Source organism: Heterodontus francisci, chromosome 30 (genome assembly GCF_036365525.1).
Source record: "Heterodontus francisci isolate sHetFra1 chromosome 30, sHetFra1.hap1, whole genome shotgun sequence".
Taxonomy (NCBI): Eukaryota; Metazoa; Chordata; class Chondrichthyes; order Heterodontiformes; family Heterodontidae; genus Heterodontus; species Heterodontus francisci.
In genome coordinates this window covers 60,014,524-60,039,277 of record NC_090400.1, presented here as the reverse complement: position 1 = coordinate 60,039,277, position 24,754 = coordinate 60,014,524, and the positions used below count along the sequence as shown (strand labels likewise).

The 24,754-nt window shown below is 43.8% G+C and overlaps 1 protein-coding gene across 1 annotated transcript in view; it reads left to right on the top strand.

The window, feature by feature from the left end:
- Positions 1-1,444: 1,444 nt before the first annotated feature.
- Positions 1,445-24,754, top strand: part of crk (v-crk avian sarcoma virus CT10 oncogene homolog) — a 38,373-nt gene continuing 15,063 nt past the window's right edge. The window contains exon 1 of the mRNA XM_068010811.1: positions 1,445-2,638. Within this exon, the coding sequence (XP_067866912.1) occupies positions 1,865-2,638 (774 nt within the window). The 5' untranslated portion in view covers positions 1,445-1,864. The remainder of the gene's footprint in view (positions 2,639-24,754) is intronic.

The following is a 24,754-nucleotide window of genomic DNA, read 5'->3' as shown; positions in this document are numbered from 1 at the left end:
GGAACTCCTGCAAGTGCAAGCACTGGACAGCTGTCCTGACCTCACTAACAGGGTCGAATCCCTGTTTCCCTCCCACCGCCCACCGCCTCTTTCACCCAATCGCAATTTCAGTAAGGGAGGTTATCCCTGCCGGAGTTGTGATGAACGGTCATCGGCCTGAACCGTTAACTCTGTTTCTCTCTCCACAGATGCTGCCAGACCTGCTGAGTATTTCCAGCATTTTTTTGTTTTCATCTCTGCCCGTGGTCTGTGTGTAAAAAAAATTTGAATCATTGTTTTCAAATCCCTCCATGGCCTCACTCCTCCCCCACCCTATGTCTGTAATGTCCTCCAGCCCTAAACCCTCTGAGATCACTCTGTTTCTTCAATTCTGGCCACTTTAACATCCCAATTTTAATTGCTCCACCACAGGAGGCCGTGCCTTCAGTTGTCTAGGCTCTATGCTCTGGAATTTCCTCTCTAAACCTCTCCACATCTCTCTCCTCAAAACCTGCCTCCTTGTCACCTGTCCTAACATCTCCTTATGTGGTTCAGTATCAAGTCTTTGTTCGATAACGCTCCGGTGAAGATTTTTAGGGCTTCTTTTTACTGACAAGGCTATACCTCTTATGATCCAACCAAAAGGTTGCCAATAAAGAGGAACAGAAAACCTAAAAACTTTGGAGGAAACTTAGCTAATCAAATTTCGGTCACATTCCAGGGGTGATGATGCACGCCAGATCCCTAATGACCGATGATCTCAAGTGTACCGGCTAACACTGCGTGCTCGCTCTCCAGGGACACCTGGTGTGGACGCAGACGCGGGAGAGGGGCAGGCAGTCGGGCCGAATGATCCCCTTGACCGCCCGCTGCCTGGACCTATTGGTAGCCATGTTACCCAGGCCCAGGAGCAGTCCCACGAGGAGTTTCTCCAATTTGCCCACGCCCCTCCAACCCAGGTGTCCAAAGATCAAAAGCGTGGGACTGAACAGCAGCCAGAGATTGAGGAGCAGCCCCCTCAGATAATGGAATAAGGGCTGCAACCTCACACATGCTACATACATGGGAAACATGGATTCCTCCAGGCTGCGGAAATTACAGGCGCTCCGGAATCCATGGGTCAACTTAACAGTCTACGGCACGAGACCGCCATGTGCAACACCCTCCAAGCCAAATCCCCAAATAACAAACAGAAGGCTCCTGGGTAGAGAGAACCCCCTCCCTCCCCCTCCTCCTTCTCCTCTTCTTTACTGAGAAGGTTATCGGTGTTATCTGAATGAAAGTTGTTGTTGTTGTGAAACAGCTTCAAGCACAGAACAGGTGGTGTGGCGATGACGTCAGCGCGCCGCCCGACCTCACCAATATGGCGGTCCTCCTCCATTTTCCGGGAGGTGAGGTCAGCCCTGCCGGTGCTCTGTCCCCTCCCCCCCCCCCCCCCCACCAACAAGCCGGCCAGGTCGGGAGTGCGCGTGCGCGGGAGAGGGGGGAGGCGGCTCCTTTTAGATAACAAACTCCGGTCTGTGTAATTGTTCCAAAAAAGAATTTAGTCGGCGGATAGAAATTGCCGAAAAGGGTCGGGTGCAGGCAGCGCGCGCGGGTGGCGGGAGCGTTGTTTTTCCAACAGATTGAGAGAAACAAAAACAAACGGCACTCGAGCGAATATTGAGGGCGGGCGGTTTTTTCATGAGGTGGACCCGCGCGCGTCCGTCTGGCGCTGGCAGGCTTTTTAATTTTAATTAGTTTTGTGAGGGGAGGACGACAGGCCTGAGGCCTAGGCGGTGAGGAGGCCGCCGCCGGCGCCGCGAGGCGGGGGGAAGCGAAGCGAAGCGGGGCCTGGAGCCGGGAGTGGTTTGGGGAGAGGGCCCGGGGGGTGGTGGTGGTGGGCATGGCGGCTAATTTCGACGCCAAGAACCAGGAGAGCTGGTATTTCGGCCCCATGAGACGAGACCAGGCGGTGTCGCTGCTGCTAGGCCAGAAGCATGGCACTTTCCTGGTGAGGGACAGCCGCACCAGCCCCGGCGACTACGTGTTGAGCGTCAGCGAGAACTCGAAGGTGTCGCATTATATCATCAACAGCCGCCAGCAGCCAGACCCCGGGTCCAGCCGCTTCCGAATCGGCGACCAGGAGTTCGAGCACCTCCACGGCCTACTGGAGTTTTACAAGATCCACTACCTGGACACCACCACCCTCCTGGAGCCCGTCCATAAACACACGCAGCCCATTCCCAGCAACCTGCCCCGGCAGCCGCTCGAGGCCGAGTTCGTCCGCGCCCTCTTCGACTTCCAGGGCAACGACGAGGAGGACCTGCCGTTCCGCAAGGGCGACGTGCTGCGCATCCTGGACAAGCCCGAGGACCAGTGGTGGAACGCGCAGAACGGCGAAGGCCGCTGCGGCATGATCCCCGTGCCTTACGTGGAGAAGTGCCGGCCCAGCTCGCTGCTTGGCCCGGCTAACAGCCCGGACAGCGGGCAGGCGGCGGCGGCGGCGGCCCACCAGCAGCAGCCGGGGGCTGGGGGAGTGGGCCAGCCGGAGTTCGGCCCCTATGCCCAGCCGAGTGTCAGCACCTCGCTGCCCAACCTACAGAATGGGCCGGTCTATGCCCGGGCCTTCCAGAAGCGGGTCCCCAACGCTTACGACAAGACGGCCCTGGCTCTGGAGGTAGGTGGCTTCCATTTCACTCACTCACTGCAGCTTTATGAAGCCCCAGTTGGAGTACTGGGGACAGTTCTGGGCATTGCACTCCAGGAAGAATGGCAAGGCCTTCGAGAGGGTAAAGAGAGGGTTCAGTTTTAGACTTGGTTTTAGGAAATGAAGATGGGCAGGTGAAAGGAGTGGCTGTGGGAGAGCATTTTGATGGTAGTGATCATAATTCAGTCAGTTTTAACATAATTATGGAAAAGGACAGAGATACGACAGGAGTTAGAGTTCTCAATGGGGGCAAGGCCAATTTTAATAAGCTGAGGAGTGATTTAGTGACAGTGGACTGGAAACAGCTACTTGAAGGTAAATCAGTGTCAGAGCAATGGGAGGCATTCAAGGGGTTCAGAGTAAACATGTTCCCACAAAGAAAAAGGGAGAGATGGCCAAATCTAGAGCCTCCTGGATGTCAAGGAACTTACAGGGTAAGATAAGGCAGAAAAGGAAAGTTTATGTTCGACACCAAGAACTCAATACTACAGAAAGCCAAGAGGAGTATAGAAAGTGGAGGGGTGAAATCAAAAAGGAAATTAGGAAAGCAAAGAGAGGGCATGAAAGAATATTGGCAAGCAAAATCAAGGTGAACCCAAAGATGTTTTATCAATACACTAAGAGTAAAAGGATAAGTAAGGAGAGAGTAGGGCCCATAAAAGACCAAAAAGGAAACCTATGTGTAGGGCAGAAGATGTTGGTAAGGGTCTTAATGAATACTTTGCATCTGTTTTCAGAAAAGAAGGGGACAGTGCAGATATTGTGGTTAAGGAAGAGGGGTGTGAAGTATTGGGTATGGTAAACATGGGGAGAGAGGAAGTATTAATGGGATTAGTATCCTTGAAAGTGGATCAATCACCAGGGTTGGATGAAATATACCCCTTGCTGTTAAAAGAAGCCAGGAGGAAATAGTGGAAGGTCTGACCATCATTTTCCAGTCCTCACTGGATACAGGTGTGGTGCTGGAGGGTTGGAGGACTGCTAACATTGTGCCTCTGTTTAAAAAGGGAGTGCGGGATAGATTGAATAATTACAGGCCAGTCAGTCTAACCTCAGTGGTGGGCAAATTGTGGGAATCAATTCTGAGAGACAGGATAAACTGATTAATCAAGGATAGTCAGCATGGATTTGGTAAGGGAAGATCTCCAGGTCCACAGCAATGTAGTTGACTCTTAACTCCCTTCTGAAATGGCCTAGAAAGCCACTCAGTTGTCAAGGGCAATTAAGGATGGGCATCTAATGCTGGCCTTGCCCACGTCCCATGAAAGGAAACAAAGCACTCGATGTCTGGTCATGCAATGGAAGTCTCTTAGTCTTTCTTTCCTTATTTGGCTCAGTGTCAAATTTAGTTTAATTAGAATTCCTCTGAAGCACCTTGGGACATTAAAGGCACTATAATAAATACATATTATGTGGAATGATTGAGATGCTGAGGTTGCTGTCCTTAGAGCAGCGAAGCTTGTGCCTTTAAAACTCCCCGGCACCGGATTGAGAGGCTGGCGGCTGCAGATCTCTGCTTGTTCCAGGTCCCGTTTACTGGGTGGTGGTGGCACCCCTCCACCGCCTTTGTTCGGCGGAGAGTTTCATCTGTTGACTTTTTTTTTAAATTAAAATAAAACCACCCAGTTTGCACAGGACTGTTCTCAGATATTAGGATAGGTGATCAAAAGCTTGAACAAAGACCTATGTTTTAAGGAGCATCTTAAAGCAGGAAAGAGATGGAGGTTTAGGGAGGGAATTCCAGTCTTGGGACTTTGGCAGCCATGCCTTCAGCTGCCAATGGCGGAGTGATTAAAATTGGCACTGCACAAGAGGCCAGTGTTGGAGATCTTGGAGGATTGTAGGGCTGAAGGAGATTAAAGATTTAAAGCGGTGAGACCTTTGAGAGGTTTGAACACCAGAATGAGAATTTTTAAATCGAGCCATTGATCCCCAGAATGGTACTAGGGATGAGGCTGTGGAGAAGCTGGGATTGTTCTCCTAGAGCAGAGAATGGGAGATTTGATGGAGGTGTTCAAAATTTCAAACATTTTGGCTGGAGTGGATAGGGTGAAACCGTTTTCATTGTCAGGTGGATCTGTTACCAGAGGATATTAATTTATGGTAACTGACAACGAAGCAGAGGGGGGAGATCACAGAATCATAGAATTGTTACAGCACAGAAGGAGGCTATTCAGCCCATCTTGTCTACACTGGCTCTCCAAATGAGCAATTCACTTAGTGCCATTCCTCTGCCACATTCTCAGAACCCTGTACATTCTTCCTATTCATATAAGTCTAATTCCCTTTTGAATGACTCGATTGAACTTGCCTGCCCCACACTCGGGCAGTGCATTCCAGATCCTAACCACGTGCTGTGAAAAAGTTTTTCCTCATGTTACCATTGCTTCTTTTGCCAATTAACTTAAATTTGTCTCCTCACGTTCTTGACCCTTTCTTGAGTGGGAATAGTTTCTCCCCATCCACTCTGTCCAGATCCCTCATATTTTTGAATACCTCTATCAAATCTCCTCTCAACCTTCCGTTCTCCAAGGAAAACAGTCTCAACATCTCCAATCTGTCTTTGTAAATAGAGTTCCTCATTCCAGAAACCATTCTCGTGAATCTTTTCTGCACCCTGTCCAATACCTTCACATTTTTCCTTAAATGTGACCCCCAGAGTTAGTCATAGTCATCGAGTTATACAGCACAGAAACAGGCCCATCGTTGGTAGAGGCAGGAACCCTCACAACATTTTAAGAAGTATTTAGATGAGCACTTGAAACGCCATATCGTACAAGGCTATGGGTCCAGTTGAGGCAGTACCAGTGTTTTATACAAGTTTAACATAACCTCCTTCCTGTTGTACCCTAAGCCCCTATTAATAAAGTCTAGGGTATTGTGTGCTTTATTAACGGTGCTCTCAACCTGTCCTGCCACCTTCAATGTCTTATATACACCCAGGTCCCTCTGTTCCTGCATCCCCTTTAGATGAGAATTTTTTTAAACTGTCATTCATGATCTGCAAAGCGCTGCCTGAGAGGGCGGTGGAAGCAGATTCAGTAGTGACTTTCAAAAGGGAATTGGATAAATACTTGAAAAGGGAAAGAATGCAGGGCTATGGGGAAAGAGTAGGGGAGTGGGACTAATTGGATAGCTCTTTCAAAGAGCTGGCACAACCACAATGGGCCAAATGGCCTCCTTCGGTGGCAGGGGTGAGGGTCTTCATTCATGTGTAGGGATGAGAAATGTTAGGATTGTTCTCCTTGGAGCAGAGAAAGGGCTAAGTGAAGATTTAACAGGTGTTCAAAATGATCTGTTTAGACAGTATGTGAAGAGAAACTGTTTCTATTAGGTTTGCAACTGGAGGGCACAGCTGTAAAGTAATTGGCAAAGGAACTAGCAAGTTATGTTCCAGAATACACTGCCTGAAGGGACATGGAAATGGAATTTGCATTTCTATAGCACATTTCGCAAAGTGCTTCACAAGGAAGTATTTTTGAAGAATATTCACTTAACATGGGAAAATGCGACAGCCAATTTTTTTTTGATATTTGTTCTTGGGATGTGAGTGCTGGCAAGGCCAGCATTTATTGCCCATCCCTAATTGCCCTTGAAACTAAGTGGCTTGCTAAGGAATTTCAGAGGGCATTCGAGTCAACCACATTGCTGTGGGTCTGGAGTCACATGTAGGCCAGTCCAGATAAGGATGCCAGATTTCCTCCCCGAAGGGCATTAGTGAACCAGGTGGGTTTTTATGACAATCTGGTAGTTTCACAGCCATTAATAAGACTGGCAATTTATTAATTGAATTTAAATTCCCACAGCTGCATAGTGGGATTTGAACATGTGGCTCCAGTGAATAGTCCTGGCCTCTGAATTACTAGTCCTGTAACAACAACACTATGCTACTGCCCCTATGCACACAGCACAATCCCATAAAGAGCAATGAGATAAATGACAAGATAATCTATTGGTTGAGGGCTAAATATTGCCCCCAGAAGCAAGGGAGAACTCTCCTGTTCTTTGAAATGCTACCATGGGATCTTTTACATTCCACCTGAGAGGGCAGCTGGACCTTTGGTTAATATCTCATCCGAGAGATGGCACCTCTGACAGTGTCGGTCTAGTTTATGTGCTCAAGTCTTTGGAGCAGAACTTGAACCCACAGCTGTATGACTCAAACAGGTTAGGGCGTTGGAGAGGGTGCAGCGGAGACTTACAGAAATAACAAGCATCTATCTCGTCCCTTAATTGCAGTCAAATATTACAAATTCTCAGGAGTGTAATCCTAAAATTGATCGTCAAAGGAGAGATTTGGACAGATAAGTTTAGGGATAGAATGCTAGAGTTTAAGGCCGAGACAGCTGAAGACACCGCTGTCAATGGCTTGGCAAAGGATGTGAGGGATGCACAAAAGTGGACATGAAGGAAGAGTTCTTGAAGGATATAAGGGCTGGAGTAGGTTAGAGATGGGGAGAGAGAGTCAAGACTGGAGGAATTTAAGGATGGACAATAAATGCAGGACCTGCCAATAACGCCCACATCCCATGAATGAATAAAAAAATTGATCATAAAGATGAGAATTTGAAAGTCAAGCTGCTGGTTACCAGAATAATACCAGTGGGGGCCTTCATTTATTTGGCGAGACTAGAGAAGCTGGGATTGTTCTCCTTCCAGCAGAGAATGTTAATTGGGGATTTGAAGAGGTTTATAATTTTAGTAGAGGTATATGATTCTATGAAATGTGCCTGGAGACCAACTTTGGGTTCTGTTTCTTTACGTTGACGCCTTACCAGATTGCCAAGCTATTGCTGTATTCAGCCCTGCTCCCCAGTGCTGCCCCCTTGCTGTACCTGGGAGTGCCATCTTTTGGATGGGACATTAAACTGAGGGAACTGCCTTGTCTGCCTGTTGCAGTGGAAGACCAGCTCTCATTTATGCAGCAATGCTCCTGAAATGGAGAGTCGCAGGCAACAAATTACTTTGGGGTGTGTAGTAACTGGTATGCAGGCGAAAGTGGCGACTGTTTCCAGATTTGGACATAAATGTAGGGAGCATGATCAAGAAGTTTGCAGATGACAGAGATTGACTGTGTGGTAGATAGCGAGGAGGATAGCTGTCGGCTGCAGGAAGATATTGATGGTCTGGTCAGATGGGCAGGAAAGTAGCAAATGGAATTCAGCCTGGAGAAGTGTGAGGTGATGCATTTGGGAAAGTTAAACAAGGCAAAGGAATACACGAGTAATGGGAAAATACTGAGAAGTGTAGAGGAAGTGAGGGACCTTGGAGTGAATGTCCACAGATCCCTGAAGGTACAGGACAGGTCGATAAGGTGGTTAAGAAGGCACCTTTATTAGCCAAGGTGTAGAATATAAGAGCAGTGAGGGTATGCTGGAATTGTATAACTCATTGGTTAAGCCACAACTTGAGTACTGTGTGCAGTTCTGGTCACCTCATTTCAGAATTGCTCGAAACAGATGATTTACAAGGATGTTGCTAGGACTGGAAAAATGCAGCTATGAGGAAAGATTGGATAGGCTGGGGTTCTCCTTGGAACAGAGAAGGCTGAGGGGAGATCTGATTGAAATGTACAAAATGTTGAGGGGCCTGGATAGAGTGGAGGTGAAGGGTCTATTCACCTTAGCAGAGAGGTCACTGACTAGGGGGGCATAGATTTAAAGTGATTGGTAGAAAAATCAGAGGGGGATTGAGGAAAAACTTTTTTCACCCAGAGGTCTGGAACTCACTGCCTGAAAGGGTAGTTGAGGCAGAAATCCTCAACCCAATCAAAAGGAGTCTGGATATGCACCTCAAGTGCTGTAATCTGCAGGGCTATGGACCAAATGTTGGAAGGTGGGATGACAATAGGTGGATCGTTTTTTGGCCAGAACAGACATGATGGGCCAAGTGGCCTCTTTCAAAGTGCCTTACACTTTGTGTTCAGTTTGAAATGAGACCTATTCAACTACTATCTTATCTGTCTGTAATTCAATGAAAATCATTGCAACTTGGATGAACCAACATAAAACATTTCACCTCGGATGTATTCTGGGAGATAGGAAAATGGGTCCAAAGTTCTTTTGTTTATATTGTTACGACTAGGTGAGGAAGGTGTCTAGGGGTCTTTTACTATCTTCACCTGGTCTTTTTGTAACGGGGATTTGTTTTAAACAGTGTCTTGAGCTCTCCCTTGGTGAATCCTTGTTCACTTTCCAATTATAAGGCAAAGAAATGAGCATAAACAGGCTATCTTAGGTTTAAAGAAGAAAAGTGAAATTTTATTAAACTTTAATTCGGTTAATGCCTACGGATACACACCGCACCCCACACTAGCATGCATATGCTATACGCACCTGCAAATGGAGGTAGAAAAGAGCAGAAGAAAAAGAGTGGGAAAAGTTTGAGGCAATCTCTGAAGAGGGGTGTTTATTGTGCTTGGAGCTTGCTGTAGTCCTTGATTGTAGATAGTCTTGCTTTTCGTTGGGGCCCAGTATCCTCCTTAAACCTTGATCACTGTAGGAGACTTTTCTCTCTTGGGCTTCATGTGTCGTCAGTTCAGTGAGAAGGAGATGTTCTCAGTCCAGGAGCAAACAGCTTTGAGTTCAAATTCTCTCGCAAGTTCAAATTCAAAAAAACTCCGTCAGTTAGTCATGTGACTAAACTGGTCTGATCACATCTGTTTGTCTATACAGCCATCTTAGCAGTTAACCTGGAATGCTAGCCCCTCCACCTTCAACGTCTGGTAATCAAAAGTCCATTGTGGATTAAATTGGAGCAGGGGGTGGCCCCTATGTCCATTCCAAGTACTATCTGTTAGTATGTAAATGACTTTCCAGTCAGGGGCTTGCCAATTCCTTGTAACAGGCCCTCTACTTCTCAACAACAATTTTAAGTTTTAATGTTCATGTGGCAAAATAATGTGTGCCTCATTCTTGGCAGGTGGGGGCCTGCATGACAATATGTAAAGCCATTGTTTTATAACCATTATATAATACCAGTAACTGAAACGGAGTAATTAGTGTGGCACGTGGGAGAGTGAGGTGTCATAAGACGTGATGCATTGAGTGAAGTCTGATAGCTAGTAGCTGTGCAGAGTGACCTATTAGATTTCTGGCCCCAGATTCAAAAAAGCTTTTCCTCTTTAGAAAACTTAAAGTTTCAAATAATCCTGATTTCACAAAGGATTACCGATGTTGTGATTTAGGTTGAGGTGTCCTAGGTTTGAGATAGAAGTAAAGGGCAGGGTTGTCACTTGGCAATATTCAGCATAACTTTGAGACAAGAAGTTTGATGGTTAAGAGGAATTAATAAACTTTGATTTTAAATGGGTATTTGAAATTATGGAGTTCTTGCATGTGCATGAGAGGTCCATGATTGAATTTGGACGGCACAATGGCGCAGTGGTTAGCACCACAGCCTCACAGCTCCAGCGATCCGGGTTCGGTTCTGGGTACTGCCTGTGCGGAGTTTGCAAGTTCTCCCTGTGACCGTGTGGGTTTCCGCCGGGTGCTCCGGTTTCCTCCCACAGCCAAAGACTTGCAGGTTGATAGGTAAATTGGCCATTGTAAATTGTAGGTAGGTGGTAGGAGAATGGTGGGGATGTGGTAGGGAATATGGGATTAATGTAGGATTAGTATAAATGGGTGGTTGTTGGTCGGCACAGACTCGGTGGGCCGAAGGGCTTGTTTCAGTGCTGAATCTCTCTGACTCTAATTTGTTGGGATGAAACTGTAAAGCAAAGGGCTTCACGAATGGCCTGCTTTTGTTCCAAGCCTCTTTAGTTCTTTTCTGATCAGAATACAGTGCACAATTAAGCCAGTGTGCTTCTGTGTTGTGATAACTTAGTCATCTGAAATTGCTGCATTTCTGTCACCATCAATGGCAGGCCTGCAATAATCTCTTGCGTTACAAAGTTCGGAATATTCTCTTGCGGTACCCGCAGTTTGGAGGACAAAATATATAATTGGGTCTATTTCACAGTTGAGGTAGATGTATAGCAAGAAAATTTCACACGTCATTTACTAAACTGCCTAGTTATGTTTCTCAGTTATAGAGACCGGTGGTTCTTGGTAAACTTGCAAGTCTGGAAACACAAAATATTTATGTAGAGCCTTAAATGTGATATATCCCAAGGTGTTTCACAAAAGCATTATAAAATAAAATGACACCAAGCCACATGAAATATTAGGGCAGATGATCAAAAGCTTGGTCAAAGTGATAGGTTTTAAGGAATGTCTTAAAGGAGGTAGAGAGGCAGTGAAGTTTAGGGAGTGAATTCCAGAGCTTGGGTCCTAGGCAGCTGAAGGCACAGGTGCCACTGGTGAATTCATTAAAATCGGGGATGCTCAAGAGGCTGGAATTAGAGAGGAATGCAGATATTTTGGAGGATTGTAGGGCTGGAGGAGGTTACGAGGATTGGGAGGGGTGAGACCATGGAGCGATTTGAAAATTAGGATGGGAATTTTTAAATTGAGGCACTTCTGAGCCAGGAGCCAGTGCAGGTCAGCAAGCACAGGAGTGATCGGTGAACAGTATTTGTTACAAGTTAAGATATGGACAGCAGAGTTTTGGATGAATCCAAGATAACAGAGGGTAGACTATAGGAGGCTGTAGTCCGGTTTGCAGGTAACAAAGTCATGGATGACAGTTTCAGCAGCAGATGAGCTGAGGCAGGGGTGGTCTTAGTGATGGCGTTTATAATGTAGTCATAGCTTGTCACTACACATAATTGGAATGGAATGCACATGTGTTTTACAACAGTCATTGGAGGAGATACAAGAATTAGATATTCAGATGTAGATGAAAAGGGGCAATTTTGGTCTAAATCCCTAAACATCTGTATAGAACAACAGACTGGTTCTTCCTGTAGATAAAATAAGTGATGCACAGTCAAGTGATATTGTCTCCAAATGTAATACACTTGCACTGACCTGAGCTACCTGGCTCACTGGCTGTTGTAGCACTTCTGTAAAGCAGCTATGTTACTCTGCAGTTTTGAGGTTTGATACACTGACCTGGTGTGATCAATCTGGACAAGCTGCTGATTGATATCCATCAACTCGCAGTTGGCTTTCAGTCATGTATAGCAGCACTTCTATTGGGCAGAAGGAAACTGGCGCATGCTTCATGTTGGGTCCAACCTTACAGCAATTGTGTATTTCCCTCATTAATCAAGGTGTGTGATTTTAAATTGTCACATATGTTGGAGAATAAAGAAAAATCTTTATGCTTGACAGTGGTTCCAAGCATATACAGAAGCAAAATAGTGCAGATGCTGGAAATACTCAGATCTGGCAGCACTGTAGAGAGAAAAATAGAATTAATGTTTCAGGACAATAGCCCAACAGAACTGGCAAAAGTCCAAGTATTAACTATAAGTCCACGAGCTCCAACAGCTATCTGGACTACACTTGCTCATACCCCACTTCCTGCAAGAACTCCGTTCCATTTTCCCAGTTTTTCTGTCTCCATTGCATCTGTTCAGACAATGCAACCTTCCATAACTAGCACTACCAATATGCCTTCCTTTTTCGTCAACCGAGTATTTCCTCCCCCCACCCCTACTGTGATTGATAGGGCCCTCAACCATGTCTGATCTATTTCACGCGCATCTACTCTCGCTCCTTCCCCTCCCTCCCAGAACCATAATAGGGTTCCCCTTGTCCTCGCCTTCCACCCACCAGCCTAGAGGCCTGCTCACGTCAGGAAAAAGGAATCTGACCAAACCACAGTCGACCCGGCCCGAGCCTCTCCGATTTAGCCCCAGACCCGACCATCCGTTTACTTACCTTCCTGACACCAAACCTGCAAGAAGCTGCAGCGCCTGCGTGATGACATCACAGTGACGTCACTTGCTCACTGCGCAGACTCAGTTTCATCCCAGACTCCCAACTCAGGTAAGTTTCTTTTATTTCAATACTTACCAGCAGAGCACTTACCGCATGTGTTCGGCCCGACCCGACACGTCGTCTGGTCCCGTTGGGTCGGGTAGCAGGCCTCTACACCAGCCTCCGTATTCAAAGGATCATTTTCCGCCACCTCCAGCATGATGCCACAATCAAGCACATTTTCCTGTCCCCTCCCCTTTCAGCATTCCGACTGACCATCTTAAATTGGTTGTCAGTGTAATTCTTAGCACACTGAGGATTATTCAGCAAATGTTGTCCTATCACAGAATCGCGTCTAATGTTGGACACTGTTTTGAGTTTTGCAAGCATAGGCTGATTAGGTATGGACTGTACCTTGCCCGTTGCGAACAACGGAAGGGACATGTTTGATATTGATCCGCCAGACTTTGGGACATATGGCCTACATACCTAGCATCACTGGCATGGAAATTCAAATATTACATTACTCATTTGTCAGTCGGGCTCACAGTGTAGTGGAAGCAGCATATATTTATACACAAGGTCCTGTTCTTTGCAGACAAAGAACATGTACACACATTGTGCCTATTTCAACTAACCAAAATAAGTGACAGCCATTCGCTGGTTCATTCTTCAAGACAATGCCCAATGCCAGTCAAGCTGCCTGGTTTAAATCTCAAACAAAGCATGGCAGTTAATCGTCAGTCACCATAATCTGGTGCATTCTCCATGGCAATGCCTCTACCAATCAGTCCACTTGCCAACCAATCAGCACTCTTCTCATACAGTATAAATATGTTTCCTTTACGTTGGTTATTACGAATTGTCCTGATGAGTGCAAGACGAAAAGCTTCAACAATATGTCTCTATTTTCAACAATACTCAAGTTCTGTACTACCAAACGACTATTTGATTTACTTGTACTTTCAATTTAGTATACTGTATTCGCTGGTCTCTACATTATGGAGACTAAACGCAGACTGAGTGACTACTTTGTGTAGCGCCTCCATTCAGTCTGCAAGTGCGACCCCAACCTTCCTGTTGCTCGTCATTTCAATTCTGCTCCATGCTCCCACTATGACCCTTTCATTAGCCTGTTACAAGTGTTCCAGTGAAGCTCTTTTGACTGGGCACTTTACGGCCTTCCGGACTCAACATTGGTTCAATAATTTTAGATCATAACCTCTGCCCTAATTTTTTTTTTTTCTGGTTCATTCTCCTCCCGTCCCTCTTTCCCCCCCCCCCCCCGAATTACATTTCTAACTATAGCCAGTTCTGATGAAAGGTCACACGGACATGAAACGTTAACTCTGTTTTTCCCTCCACAGATACTGCCTGGCCTGTTTGAGTATTTGCAGCTTTTTCTGTTTTGGTTTCAAGAATATGATGGGCTGATAGTCACTCTGACTGTGTCTCCTTTTAACTAGAGTTCTTTTTATAATTATAATAGTACTCAGCGTTGTACTAAGTAAGTAATGCTTATTAGGGGAGCTATAAGCAGCAATGGTCCCATGGGTTATGAAGCCACACATGTGAATTATTTTTACAGTGCAGGGAGTCTCATCTACTTCATTTACTTCAAAGGCATACCACTGACATTAAGTGTGCCTTCGGATGCAGCCTGGTAACTTGTATAATGCAGATGCAGTGTCTCTGGAGGCACCAAAATCCCTCTGAGCAGGTCAATTTCCCTTCTGCTTCTGGAAATGACGTGCAGTCAGTGGTGATGGTAAGTGTCTGCCATGGCAATGCTTGGTGTTGAGTATGCATCTTATTTCCTTCCTTCAGCAGGCATAGATAGGTGCAAGTGAGTTTCCCTGATGTAACTTCCTTTATTCAGCAATGGAGCCCAAGGGTTTGATGGAAATAAAATGTGGGAGTTTTCATGTGGCTGGTATAAATGATTTTACAAACATCCTGGTATTTTGTATATTGCTTTACATTCTGAAAGGGTTGTCGATAATATCTTAAAAGTATACAGTTACACAATTTAGTACTCCAGTCTAGAGGTAGGACTGCTGGTGTTTTTCTCAGTGCTGAGTCATATCCCTGAGGATTTCTGGGAGTGGTATCTAAGTACCAACGGTACTGTGCTTTACAGCATTAAATTCACTTTAAAAAAAAAAAGATTGCTTCTATTAACAATAAGAAGGAACAGGAAAATATACAATTGATGAGAGGTTGGACCCATCATGGTGTATTCTTCAGTTTCCTTTTGCCTGATAGCATTGCTGCAATACATGACTGAAAGCTGACTGCCAGCTGATGGATGTTGATTTTTTTTCTTTTAAATTCACTAATTAGGAACTTCCATTCAGATCTCAGTCGACTGCTATTTGAATTTTTATCTTCATAATGTGATGCAGGCTGTGGTTTGTGAGAGAAAAGAACCTCTATGATTATGTAGTAACATCACCAAAACAAATTGGCTCCCTGTCTGATTTTTATGCTTTTGGTGGTGGGGGTGCAGGGTGGTCTCCATCCCTGTTAGTCTCATTGGGCATCGTTCGTGCCAAATGATCTGTTGTTAGCTTCCTCCAATGTGTTTCCATAGTTGGCTGATAGAAGCTGCTGTGCAATAGTATCTGTGATCATGTCTGATTTCTTGCTTAGCATTGCCACATAGTGCACAACAGATATTGATTACTCAGTGGGGGTGGGGGGTTGTGTGGTTGAGAGATTGAGACTGTGTCCCAGTGGTCATTGGCACAGTATGTTCCTGTAGTCCATTGTAACACGGGCAGTAAATTCTGTTTCATTTATTGCGTAGCACCATGTTACATTATTAGCTAAAAATGTCCACTCGCCTCTGTCTAACCCAATGTGTCTGTAATTGTGAAAAGCAATCTCATCCTGGATTATAGTCCCTGGAATGAAGCTTAAACCCACAGCCTTCTGACTTGGGTGAGTGGTACCATTGGAGAAGCTGATTTAATCTCCCCATCAACCTTAATCTTCTCTCATCCAGTGCAAGTCTTAATTGTTTAAACTGTTCTTCATTGTTATCTTTTACTTTTGGTGTGGTTCTAGTCACTGCACCTCTTCCATAGCTCAAAAGTCCTTTGCTAATGAGGTGCCCAGAGCTCCATGCAGTGCTCCAGCAGCAATCTCTAACTAATGTTTTGTGTAAATGCAACATATTTTCTTTGACCCAGTGTATGAAATCCAAAATCTTTTTGTCTGCGCATTTTAAAGATCTAAGTATTTGCAACCCCCATCTCTCTCCCTCTACTTCAAGGTTATTACCATTTCAGATCTATAATTCCTTTCACTATTTTCCCAAAACACAATACTTCACATTGCTCTACGTTAAACTGCATCTGCCATCTATTTGCCAAACTCCAGGAACCTGTCCAGGTCCTCCTGCAATCTTCATCTTTCGTAGTTTATGATGGCCCTAAAGTGTAAAAGGAGAGATGTGCACTTATATAGTGCCTTTTACAGTCTTAGGATGTCCCAAAGTGCTGTACAGTCAATAAGGTAGCTATTTTGAAGCAGTCATTTATGTAATATAGGAAACGCAAGAGCCAATTTGCACACAACTGCAATGTGATAACTAGATAATCTTTTAGTGATTGAGGGATAAATATTGGCCAGGATGTCAGGAGAAACCGCACCCACCCCCCGCTTTATTCTCTTCGAGTAGTGCATGGGATTTTTTTTATGCCAATCTGAGTAAATGCTGGGCCTCGGTTTAATATCTCCTCCGAAAGTCAGCAGTCTCCCAGTATTGCACTGGAGTGTGTCAGCCTGGATTATCTGCTCAACCCTCTTGAACTAATGATCTTCTGTTCGCAATGCTACCCACTGAGTCACAGCTGACACTTCATATTTTTTGATTTTAGAACATAACCTGAGAAATAGGAGCCAGAGTGGGTCATATGTCCCCTTGAGCCTGCTCCATCGTTCAACTCTGCTTTCCACCTGTTTCCCATAACCCTTGACTCCTCTTTATAAAGAGTTCCAATCCCCTAACTTGATATCAAATTTCAATATTATTTGTCTTGTATCTATGTCCAAATTATTCCTGGAAATGGATATGTATCCGGACAGATCCCTTATTACCCCACTGCATGCCATTCATTTACCCCCACCCCATCACTCTTATCTATGCTTTAACTATCGCTATTCATTGTACTCCATTCTATGTAATACCATGTAACTTAATTTGTGTAACCAGTCTCTTAAGCCTCCTGTTATATTTTACTTGCATAGAATTTTCTTCACCTTTTTAAAGATATCAACTTGCATTTAAATAGCACCTTTAATTTAAAAAAAAATCCCGATAGCATTTATAAAAGTACAACATGAGAGACCTTTTGTATAACATCTAAAACTTAATTTCTGGAATGTGGGATCAGTGCTGTGGAACATTGATTAAACTTTTCAGCACTTCTGATTTACTGATTTAAACAGAAGTTAGAGAAGTGTCAATTGAGTCCAAACCTTAATTGAATACTAATTAATTCAGTGACTGGATTATGATTTAGAATGTGTCACTAAAAGCTGCACCATCAGAAGGAATGGAACTGGTGGCAAGTGCCAGTGATTCCTTCATCTCTTTCCACTGCACTTATTAAAGCACAATGCATTACCTTGTTTCGATATCCTGCTTGGCAGAATGCTGGTTTGTAGCCTGCCCCCGTACTGCATTCACACACATTCAGCCAGACTCTTGGTGAATGTGTAGCGTAGCAGCAGTATGGATTTTGTGTGGGGCACTCTTGGCACCTGTCTTAGTCAGCATGGGAACCATCTTGGGAATGCCGAGAGGGTGTGAGTAGGGAAGAAGGAACAAAATTAATTCTGCTCCTGAATGCCCTGATCTTAGGATTTTTTTTGCGTGCTTGTGTGTTGCTGACAGCAATGTCAAATGTATTTAACAATACGTTAAATTTTGAATAATTTTTACTTTTTAAAATAGTAATGCCTATTCATCGGGGGTTCAGTAGATCTGGGAAGAATTTTGAATTGAGGTTTCAAAATTCTTTTCAAATCTATTGAATCTCAATCACCTCATCCATATATTTATTATAACCTTAAAAAGCTTTGCTGAGAGAAGGGCACGTCTTTTAATGCTGGGACAGTATGTTCCTAGTGAGTAAGCTGGTGATAATTTAAGATATTATTTATTTATTTAGAGATGCAGCACTGAAACAGGCCCTTCGGCCCGCCGAGTCTGTGCCGACCATCAACCACCCATTTTATACTAATCCTACATTAATCCCATATTCCCTACCACATCCCCACAATTCTCCTACCACCTACCTACACTAGGGGCAATTTACCTATCAACCTGCAAGTCTTTGGCTGTGGGAGGTAACCGGAGCACCCAGCGGAAACCCACATGGTCATAGGGAGAACTTGCAAACTCCACACAGGCAGTAACCAGAATCGAACCCGGGTCACTGGAGCTGTGAGGCTGCAGTGCTAGCCACTGCACCACTCTGTTCTTTTTCATGCATAGTGCATTGGTCTACTCCTTCAATGGATGTTAGAATGTGGCTGCTTAAACACTAGCAGAATAGTACCTACTGCCAGGTGTTCTGTGTTGTCTGTGAACCACTTGAACCATCAGGGGAGTGATCCTGTTTCTATTGATTGTCGTTTGAAAAGAAAAACCCATTTGGACTATGTGCCTGGGTCTATAAACAACCAGGAAGAGATACTTGGAAGTGTTTCTGGTTTACCTTCCAGATCCAGAACAAACCAAAATGTTCTTTGATTTTTCTCTGCCTATTAGTAAGTGCTGCATTTTTTTAAAAAAGCTGTCAACAGTGATTTTCTTTGTCTTGCCTGTTGCCAATATTCCTACAAAACCCAAAATTTCAAGATGGAGAAATATGATTGGGCCTTGTTGTAAATACAAAATCATTACCATGAAATAATCATTAATATCTTAAGGATTTTTCCCATTTCTTGTAATCTGGTTTATATTTCTCCTTTACTATGAGTGCCAGTGATTTAATTGGTGACATTTTTGAGTCCCAAATGTTCACAAGCTGAACTTTGCACATTTAACTGACACCCAAAAGGTTAGGAACAGTCTCCAGTGAGAATGAATTCCCCTTGGGCTGCTGGAATCACTAACTCCTCCAGGCTGAACTACTGATGAGGGGTTGTAATTGTTTTTAATTTTTTTAAGGCTGTTGATGTGGACGCTCCTGCTGATAGCATTGAAAATGAAGCTACTTCCTCCTGTCCCCTAGCTTAGGATGCTGTGTTCCTGATTGTAATTGAAGAATGTTAAAGGTCATAGTGACAAAGATGTATGCAGAATTCATATATAAAACATGTTGTGATTTAGAAGCCTGAGGGGTGTCATTATCTGCTAATCATTGACTTTGAGCTCTGTGCCCAGTACAAAATCAGGAATTCACTTCACTGTTATTTGTAAGGCCCAGAAGAGAGATTGTGAAATCATTTAAAGGTGAAGTTTTTAATGGAATTGCTGGAAGAATTTTGAGTGTTTAGAATTGCAATTTTTAAATCCTTTTTATGAAACCGTTCCTTGGAAATAAGTCAAACAAAATGCATCATATGAAACTTATGACACAGAAGAGTCCATTTGGCCCATTATGTCCGTGCCAGTCAACGACGAACTATCCAGCCTAATCCCACCTTCCTGCACTAAATTCGTAGCCTTCCAGGTCACGGCTCTTCAAGAAGACATCCAAGTACTTTTTAAACGTCAGTGTTTCAAGACCCTACCACCCTCTGTGTGAAAAATGTTTCCTCATCTCTCTAATCCTTCTAATTACTTTAAATCTATGCCCTCTAGTTTTTTGCTCCCTCTAAGGTAAACGGGTTGTCCCTGTTTATTCTGTCTAGGCCCATCATAATTTTATATACACCTCAATTAAGTCACCCTGCAGCCTCCTCTGTTCCAAGGAGAACAACCCCAGCCTATCCAATCTTTGCTCATAGCTTAAAATGTTCCAGTCCAGGCAACAATCTTGTAAATCTCCTCTGCACCTTCTCTAGTGCAATCTCATCTTTCCTGTAATGCAGGGACCAGAACTCTACGCAGTACTCACAACTGTGGTCTAACTAGTGTTGTCTACAGTTCTAGTATAGCCTCCCTGCTCTTAGATTCTATGCTTTGGCTAATAAAGGAAAGTGTGCCATATGTCTTTTATACCTTATCGATCTGTCCTACCTTTTGGGATCTGTAGACATCCACTCTAAGGTCCCTCTGTTCCTCTACACTACTCCATATCCTCCCATTTATTGTGTATTCCTTTGCCTTGTTGCACCTCCAAAAATGCACTACCTCACTTCTCTGGATTGAATCCCATTTTCCACTTTTCTGCCCAACTGACTAGACCATCTATATCTTCCTGTAGTCCAAAGCTTTCCTCATTGTCAACCACACAGCCAATTTTTGCATCATCTGCAAACTTCATGTCTCTTACATTTGAATCTGGCAACCCTGATTGATTGATTGGCACTATAGCCACCTCTGCCCTTGATCCCACCACCCTACAGCCTGCCAATGTGTGGCATAAGGAGAGTGACAAATTCATAGCCACGTCTATTGTAGAGCATGGACCTGGGAAACCACAGGTATCCGAGGTACTGCCCATCCTGAGAGTTGGTGTGTGCTGCAAAAATCCATGAACATTCCACTTTCAAGATGATTGTGATTCTTAGTACCTGATTATTTTTCTGTCACTGTATTCAGATCTAGTAATTAAATGTTCAAGCAAGTTCAACACATCAGTGTTGTTGGAATGTGACATGTCTACTGGATTGGAATGTTTCCTAGCAATAGTGTTTGTTTATTGCCTTGTAAGCCTAGTATTATTTTGTGCTGTTGTTTATGAAGTACCTACATCAAATAGCTGCGTGTGAATGTCAGGATTTAAAAAAATCTTTGCACCAGTTGTCTCCCTTCCCCTCCCCATCTCTGCTGAAGCGTGCCATATGCCACCTTAACCACCTTGTCGACCCATCCTGCTACCTTTAAGGATCTGTGGATATGCACTCTAAGGTCCCTCTGTTCCTTTACACTGAAGGTGTGGACTCCTTGCTGCGGAGCAGTCTGCACAGGTTATGGAGAGGATTCATGCTCTGGATACTACTGAGTAAATGTAACTCGCCCTTTCCAAAATAAACTTGTTTTCTACCATTTGATGAAGAATAAGAATGTGCTTGTACACTGGGATTTACAGTATTTCTAAGATAGCCACAGGCAGCATTTTTATAAACACTATACCTATTGCTGCCATTGGGTGTGGTACCTACAATCAAATCCTGCTCTGTTCACTATTACCATGCAGAACTAATCCTATATGGTGTGATTCTTAGCTTTCTTAAATAGAGATGCTTGTGGCAGTTGCATGGAGGCATATGTTAAAGAGGATACATTGGATTCTTACTGAGCTTGTTGGTTTTGAGTCTGGGAAGGAATATTGACTTGGTAGATTAATTTTTTTGAATGTTGCAAGGAAGAAGCAAAGTAATTCCAAGCCCAGGAAAATCCTGGCCTTGATTCCTAATCTCTGCCAGGGTGACGGTAGCTCAACGTCTGGGCTCGGGAAGGGGGGAAAAAAAAGAGAGCCTGTTTCTTGCTTCTGGTTGTGATTGACTCTTCCTTTCTAGAAGGTGGATTTGTGAGCATCGGACCAGCAGTTGGTAACAAAGCAGGAGAGATGAGAAGGGTAAAGGGAAAATACAATTGAAGGAAAAATGAAAGTGAAGGCATTTGAATACAGATGCCTGGAATAAATGGCCCCAGGATTTTATGGCCAACTCCTGATAAATGAATTCCAGATGCAAAAATAATTGATCCATGCATGAAGTATAATTTAAAGTCACATTCCAGTCGCTCATAGAATTCCTGATTAAGACATCCTTAAAGGGGTGGTGTCATGGTAAAGTGTGTTAAAAAATCATTTGATTTGTTTTCATCATAATGCTACAATGAGAGCTGCTTTATATTTAGATCGCATTTCTGCTGTTGCATTAAATTGACCATAAGTGCAATTGCCATCATGATTTGCTTGCTTAAGCACAACTGCTTGCACCTATATGTTAGGGACAGGAGAGTGTGGCTGCAGCTGAGGCAGGTAAGGGGACCCAGAGAACAGGAGTGCAGGAGCCTCAGCTTTTGTGATTGTCCAACAGGTTTGAGGTTCTTTCAGCTTGTTTGTATGAAAGTGAGGGCTGCAGGGTGGATTAGCAACCTGAACATGTCATCATGGTACAGGAAGTCATTAAAGTGGAGGGAGAAAAAAGGAATGTAGTGGTAGTAGGGGATAGTATAGTTAGGGGGATTGACACTGTTCTCTGCAGCAAAGAGCAAGAGTCGAGATGGCTGTTTACCTGCCAGGTTTCACGATATCTGCTCAGGGCTGGAGAGGAACTTAGTGGGAGGGGCAGGATCCAGTCGTCGTGGTCCATGTAGGTACCAACGACATAGGCAGGACAAGGAAAGAGGTTCTGCATAGTCAGTATGAGGAACTAGGCACCAAATTAAGAAGCAGAACCTCAAAGGTAATAATCACTGGATTATTACCTGAGCCACGTGCAAATTGACATAGGGCAAATAAGATTAGAGAAATTAATGCGTGGCTGATCTGGTAGGAGTGGGTTCTGGTTCGTGGGGCACTAGCACCAGTACTGGGGAAAGTGGTGGCTGTACGTTTGGGAAGGTCTACACCTGAACCATGTTTGGGAGCTGTATAACTAGAAGTAGAGAGGGTTTTAAACTGAATAGTGGGGGTAAGGGATCAAATTTGGGAAGATATGGTAAATCAAGGAGTAGAGACGAGGCAAGAGAGAATGGTATTAATATGGGAAATGATAGACTGTGACAGGAAAGGACAGAGCATACAAATCTAAAAGTAAATCAACAGATGAGGCTAGAGGTTACAAAAATAATAAAAGGACAAAACTAAAGGCTCTGTATCTGAATGCACGTAGCATTCAAAACAAAAGTGATGAAGGGGGACCGCAAATAGGAATAAATAAGTACGATCTGATGGCCATTACAGAGACATGGCTACAGGATGACATAGATTGGGACCTGAATATTGAAGGGTACATGGCATTTAGGGAGGATTGGAAGCTAGGGAAAAGTGGCGGGGTAGCTTTGTTAATTAATGATGGTATTAGCGCAATAAAGAGGGATGACCCAAGTTCAGGAAACCAGGATGAGTCGAGATGACAAATCATAAAGGCAAGAAGTCACTTGTGGGAGTGGTGTACAGGCCATCTAACGTTAACCACACTGTAGAACAGGATATAAAGAAAGAAATAATGGCAGCTTGTCAGAAAAGTACAGCGATAATTATGGGGGATTTTAACCTACATATAGACTGGAAAAATCAGATGGGCAGAGGTAGCCCAGATGAGGAGTACATTGAATGTTTTCAGGATAATTTCTTGGAACAATACATTCTGGAGCCAACCAGAGAGCAGGCTATACTAAATCTGGTATTATGCAATGAGATAGGATTAATTAAAGACCTCATAGTTGAGGCGTGTCTAGGTAGCAGCGATCATAACATGATTGAATTTTACATTCAGTTTGAGGGAGAGAAGAGTGGGTCCAAGACTAGTATTTTAAACTAAATAAGGGCAATTGGGAGGGCATGAAAGCAGAGCTAGCTAAAGTGAACTGGCAAATTAGGTTAAGGGATCGGTCAATATAGATGCAGTGGCAGACATATAAGGGGATATTTCAGAATACATACATTTCAACGAGAGAGAAAAATTCCAAGGGTGGAACCCGCCATCCATGGTTAACTAAAACAGTTGAAGATAGTATCAAACTTAAAGAAAAAGCATATAATTGTGCAAAGCTGGGTGGCAGGTCAGAAGATTGGACAGGATATAAAAAACAGCAAAGAATGACTAAAAGATTGATGAGGAAGGTAAAATTAGAGTACGAGAGAAAGCAAACTAGAAATATAAAGACCGATAGTAAGAGTTTCTATAAATATTTAAAAAAGAAAAGGGTTAACAAAGTCAGCGTTGGTCCTATAGAAAGTGAGTCTGGGGAGTGAATGGATAATAAGGAGATGGCAGATGAATTGAACAGATATTTTGCATCGCTCTTCACTATTGGTGCAAGTAACATCCCAGTATTAGCTGTAAGTCAGGAAATGGAAGGGAGGGAGGAACTCGAAAATTACAGTCACTAGGGAAGTGGTACTGAACAAATTGTTGGAGCTGCGGGCTGATGGACTTCATCCTAGGGTGTGGCTAATGAGATAGTTGATGCGTTAGTTTTAATTTTCCAAAATTCCCTAGATTCGGGGAAGTTTCCGTTAGATTGGAAAATAGTGAATGTAACTCCTTTATTCAAAAAGAGAGGGAGACAGAAAGCAGGAAACTACAGGCCAGTTAGCTTAGGGAAAATGTTAGGAGCTATTATTAAAGATATTATAGCAGGGCATTTAGGAAAATTCAAGGTAATGGAGCAGAGTCAACATGGTTTTGTGAAAGGGAAATCATGTTTAACCAATTTATTGGAGTTCTTTGAGGGAGTTACATGTGCTGTGGATAAAGGGGAACCGGTGGATGTATTGTACTTAGATTTCTAGAAGACATTTGATAAGGCGCCACATCAAAGGTAATTGCACAAAATAAAAGCTCATGGTGTAGGGGGTAACCTATTAGCATGGAAAGAAGTTTGGCTAGCCAACAGGAAATCGAGAGTAGGCATAAATGGGTCATTTTCTGGGTGGCAAAACGTAACTAGTGGTGTGCCACAGGGATCTTTGCTGGGGTCTTAACTTTTTGCAATTTATATAAATGACTTGGGTGAAGGGACCGAAGGTATGGTTGCTATATTTGCTGATGACAGAGGTAGGAAAGTAACTTGTGAAGAGGACATAAGGGGGGCTACAAAGGGATATAGATAGTGGGGAAAGACCTGGCAAATGGAGTATAATGTTGCAAAGTATGAAATTGTCCACTTTGGCAGGAAGAATAAAAAAGCATATTATCTAAATGGTGAGAGATTGCAGAGCTCTGAGATGCAGAGGGATCTGGGTGTCCTAGTGCATGAATCGCAAAAGGTTAGTATGCAGGTACAGCAGATAATTAGGAAAGCTAATAGAATGTTATCGTTTATCGTGAGGGGGATTGAATACAAAAGGAGGGAGGTTATGCTTCAGTTATACAGGGCATTGATGAGACCACATCTGGAGTACTGTGTACAGTACTGGTCTCCTTATTTAAGGAAGGATGTAAATGCGTTGCAGGCAGTACAGAGAAGGTTTACTAG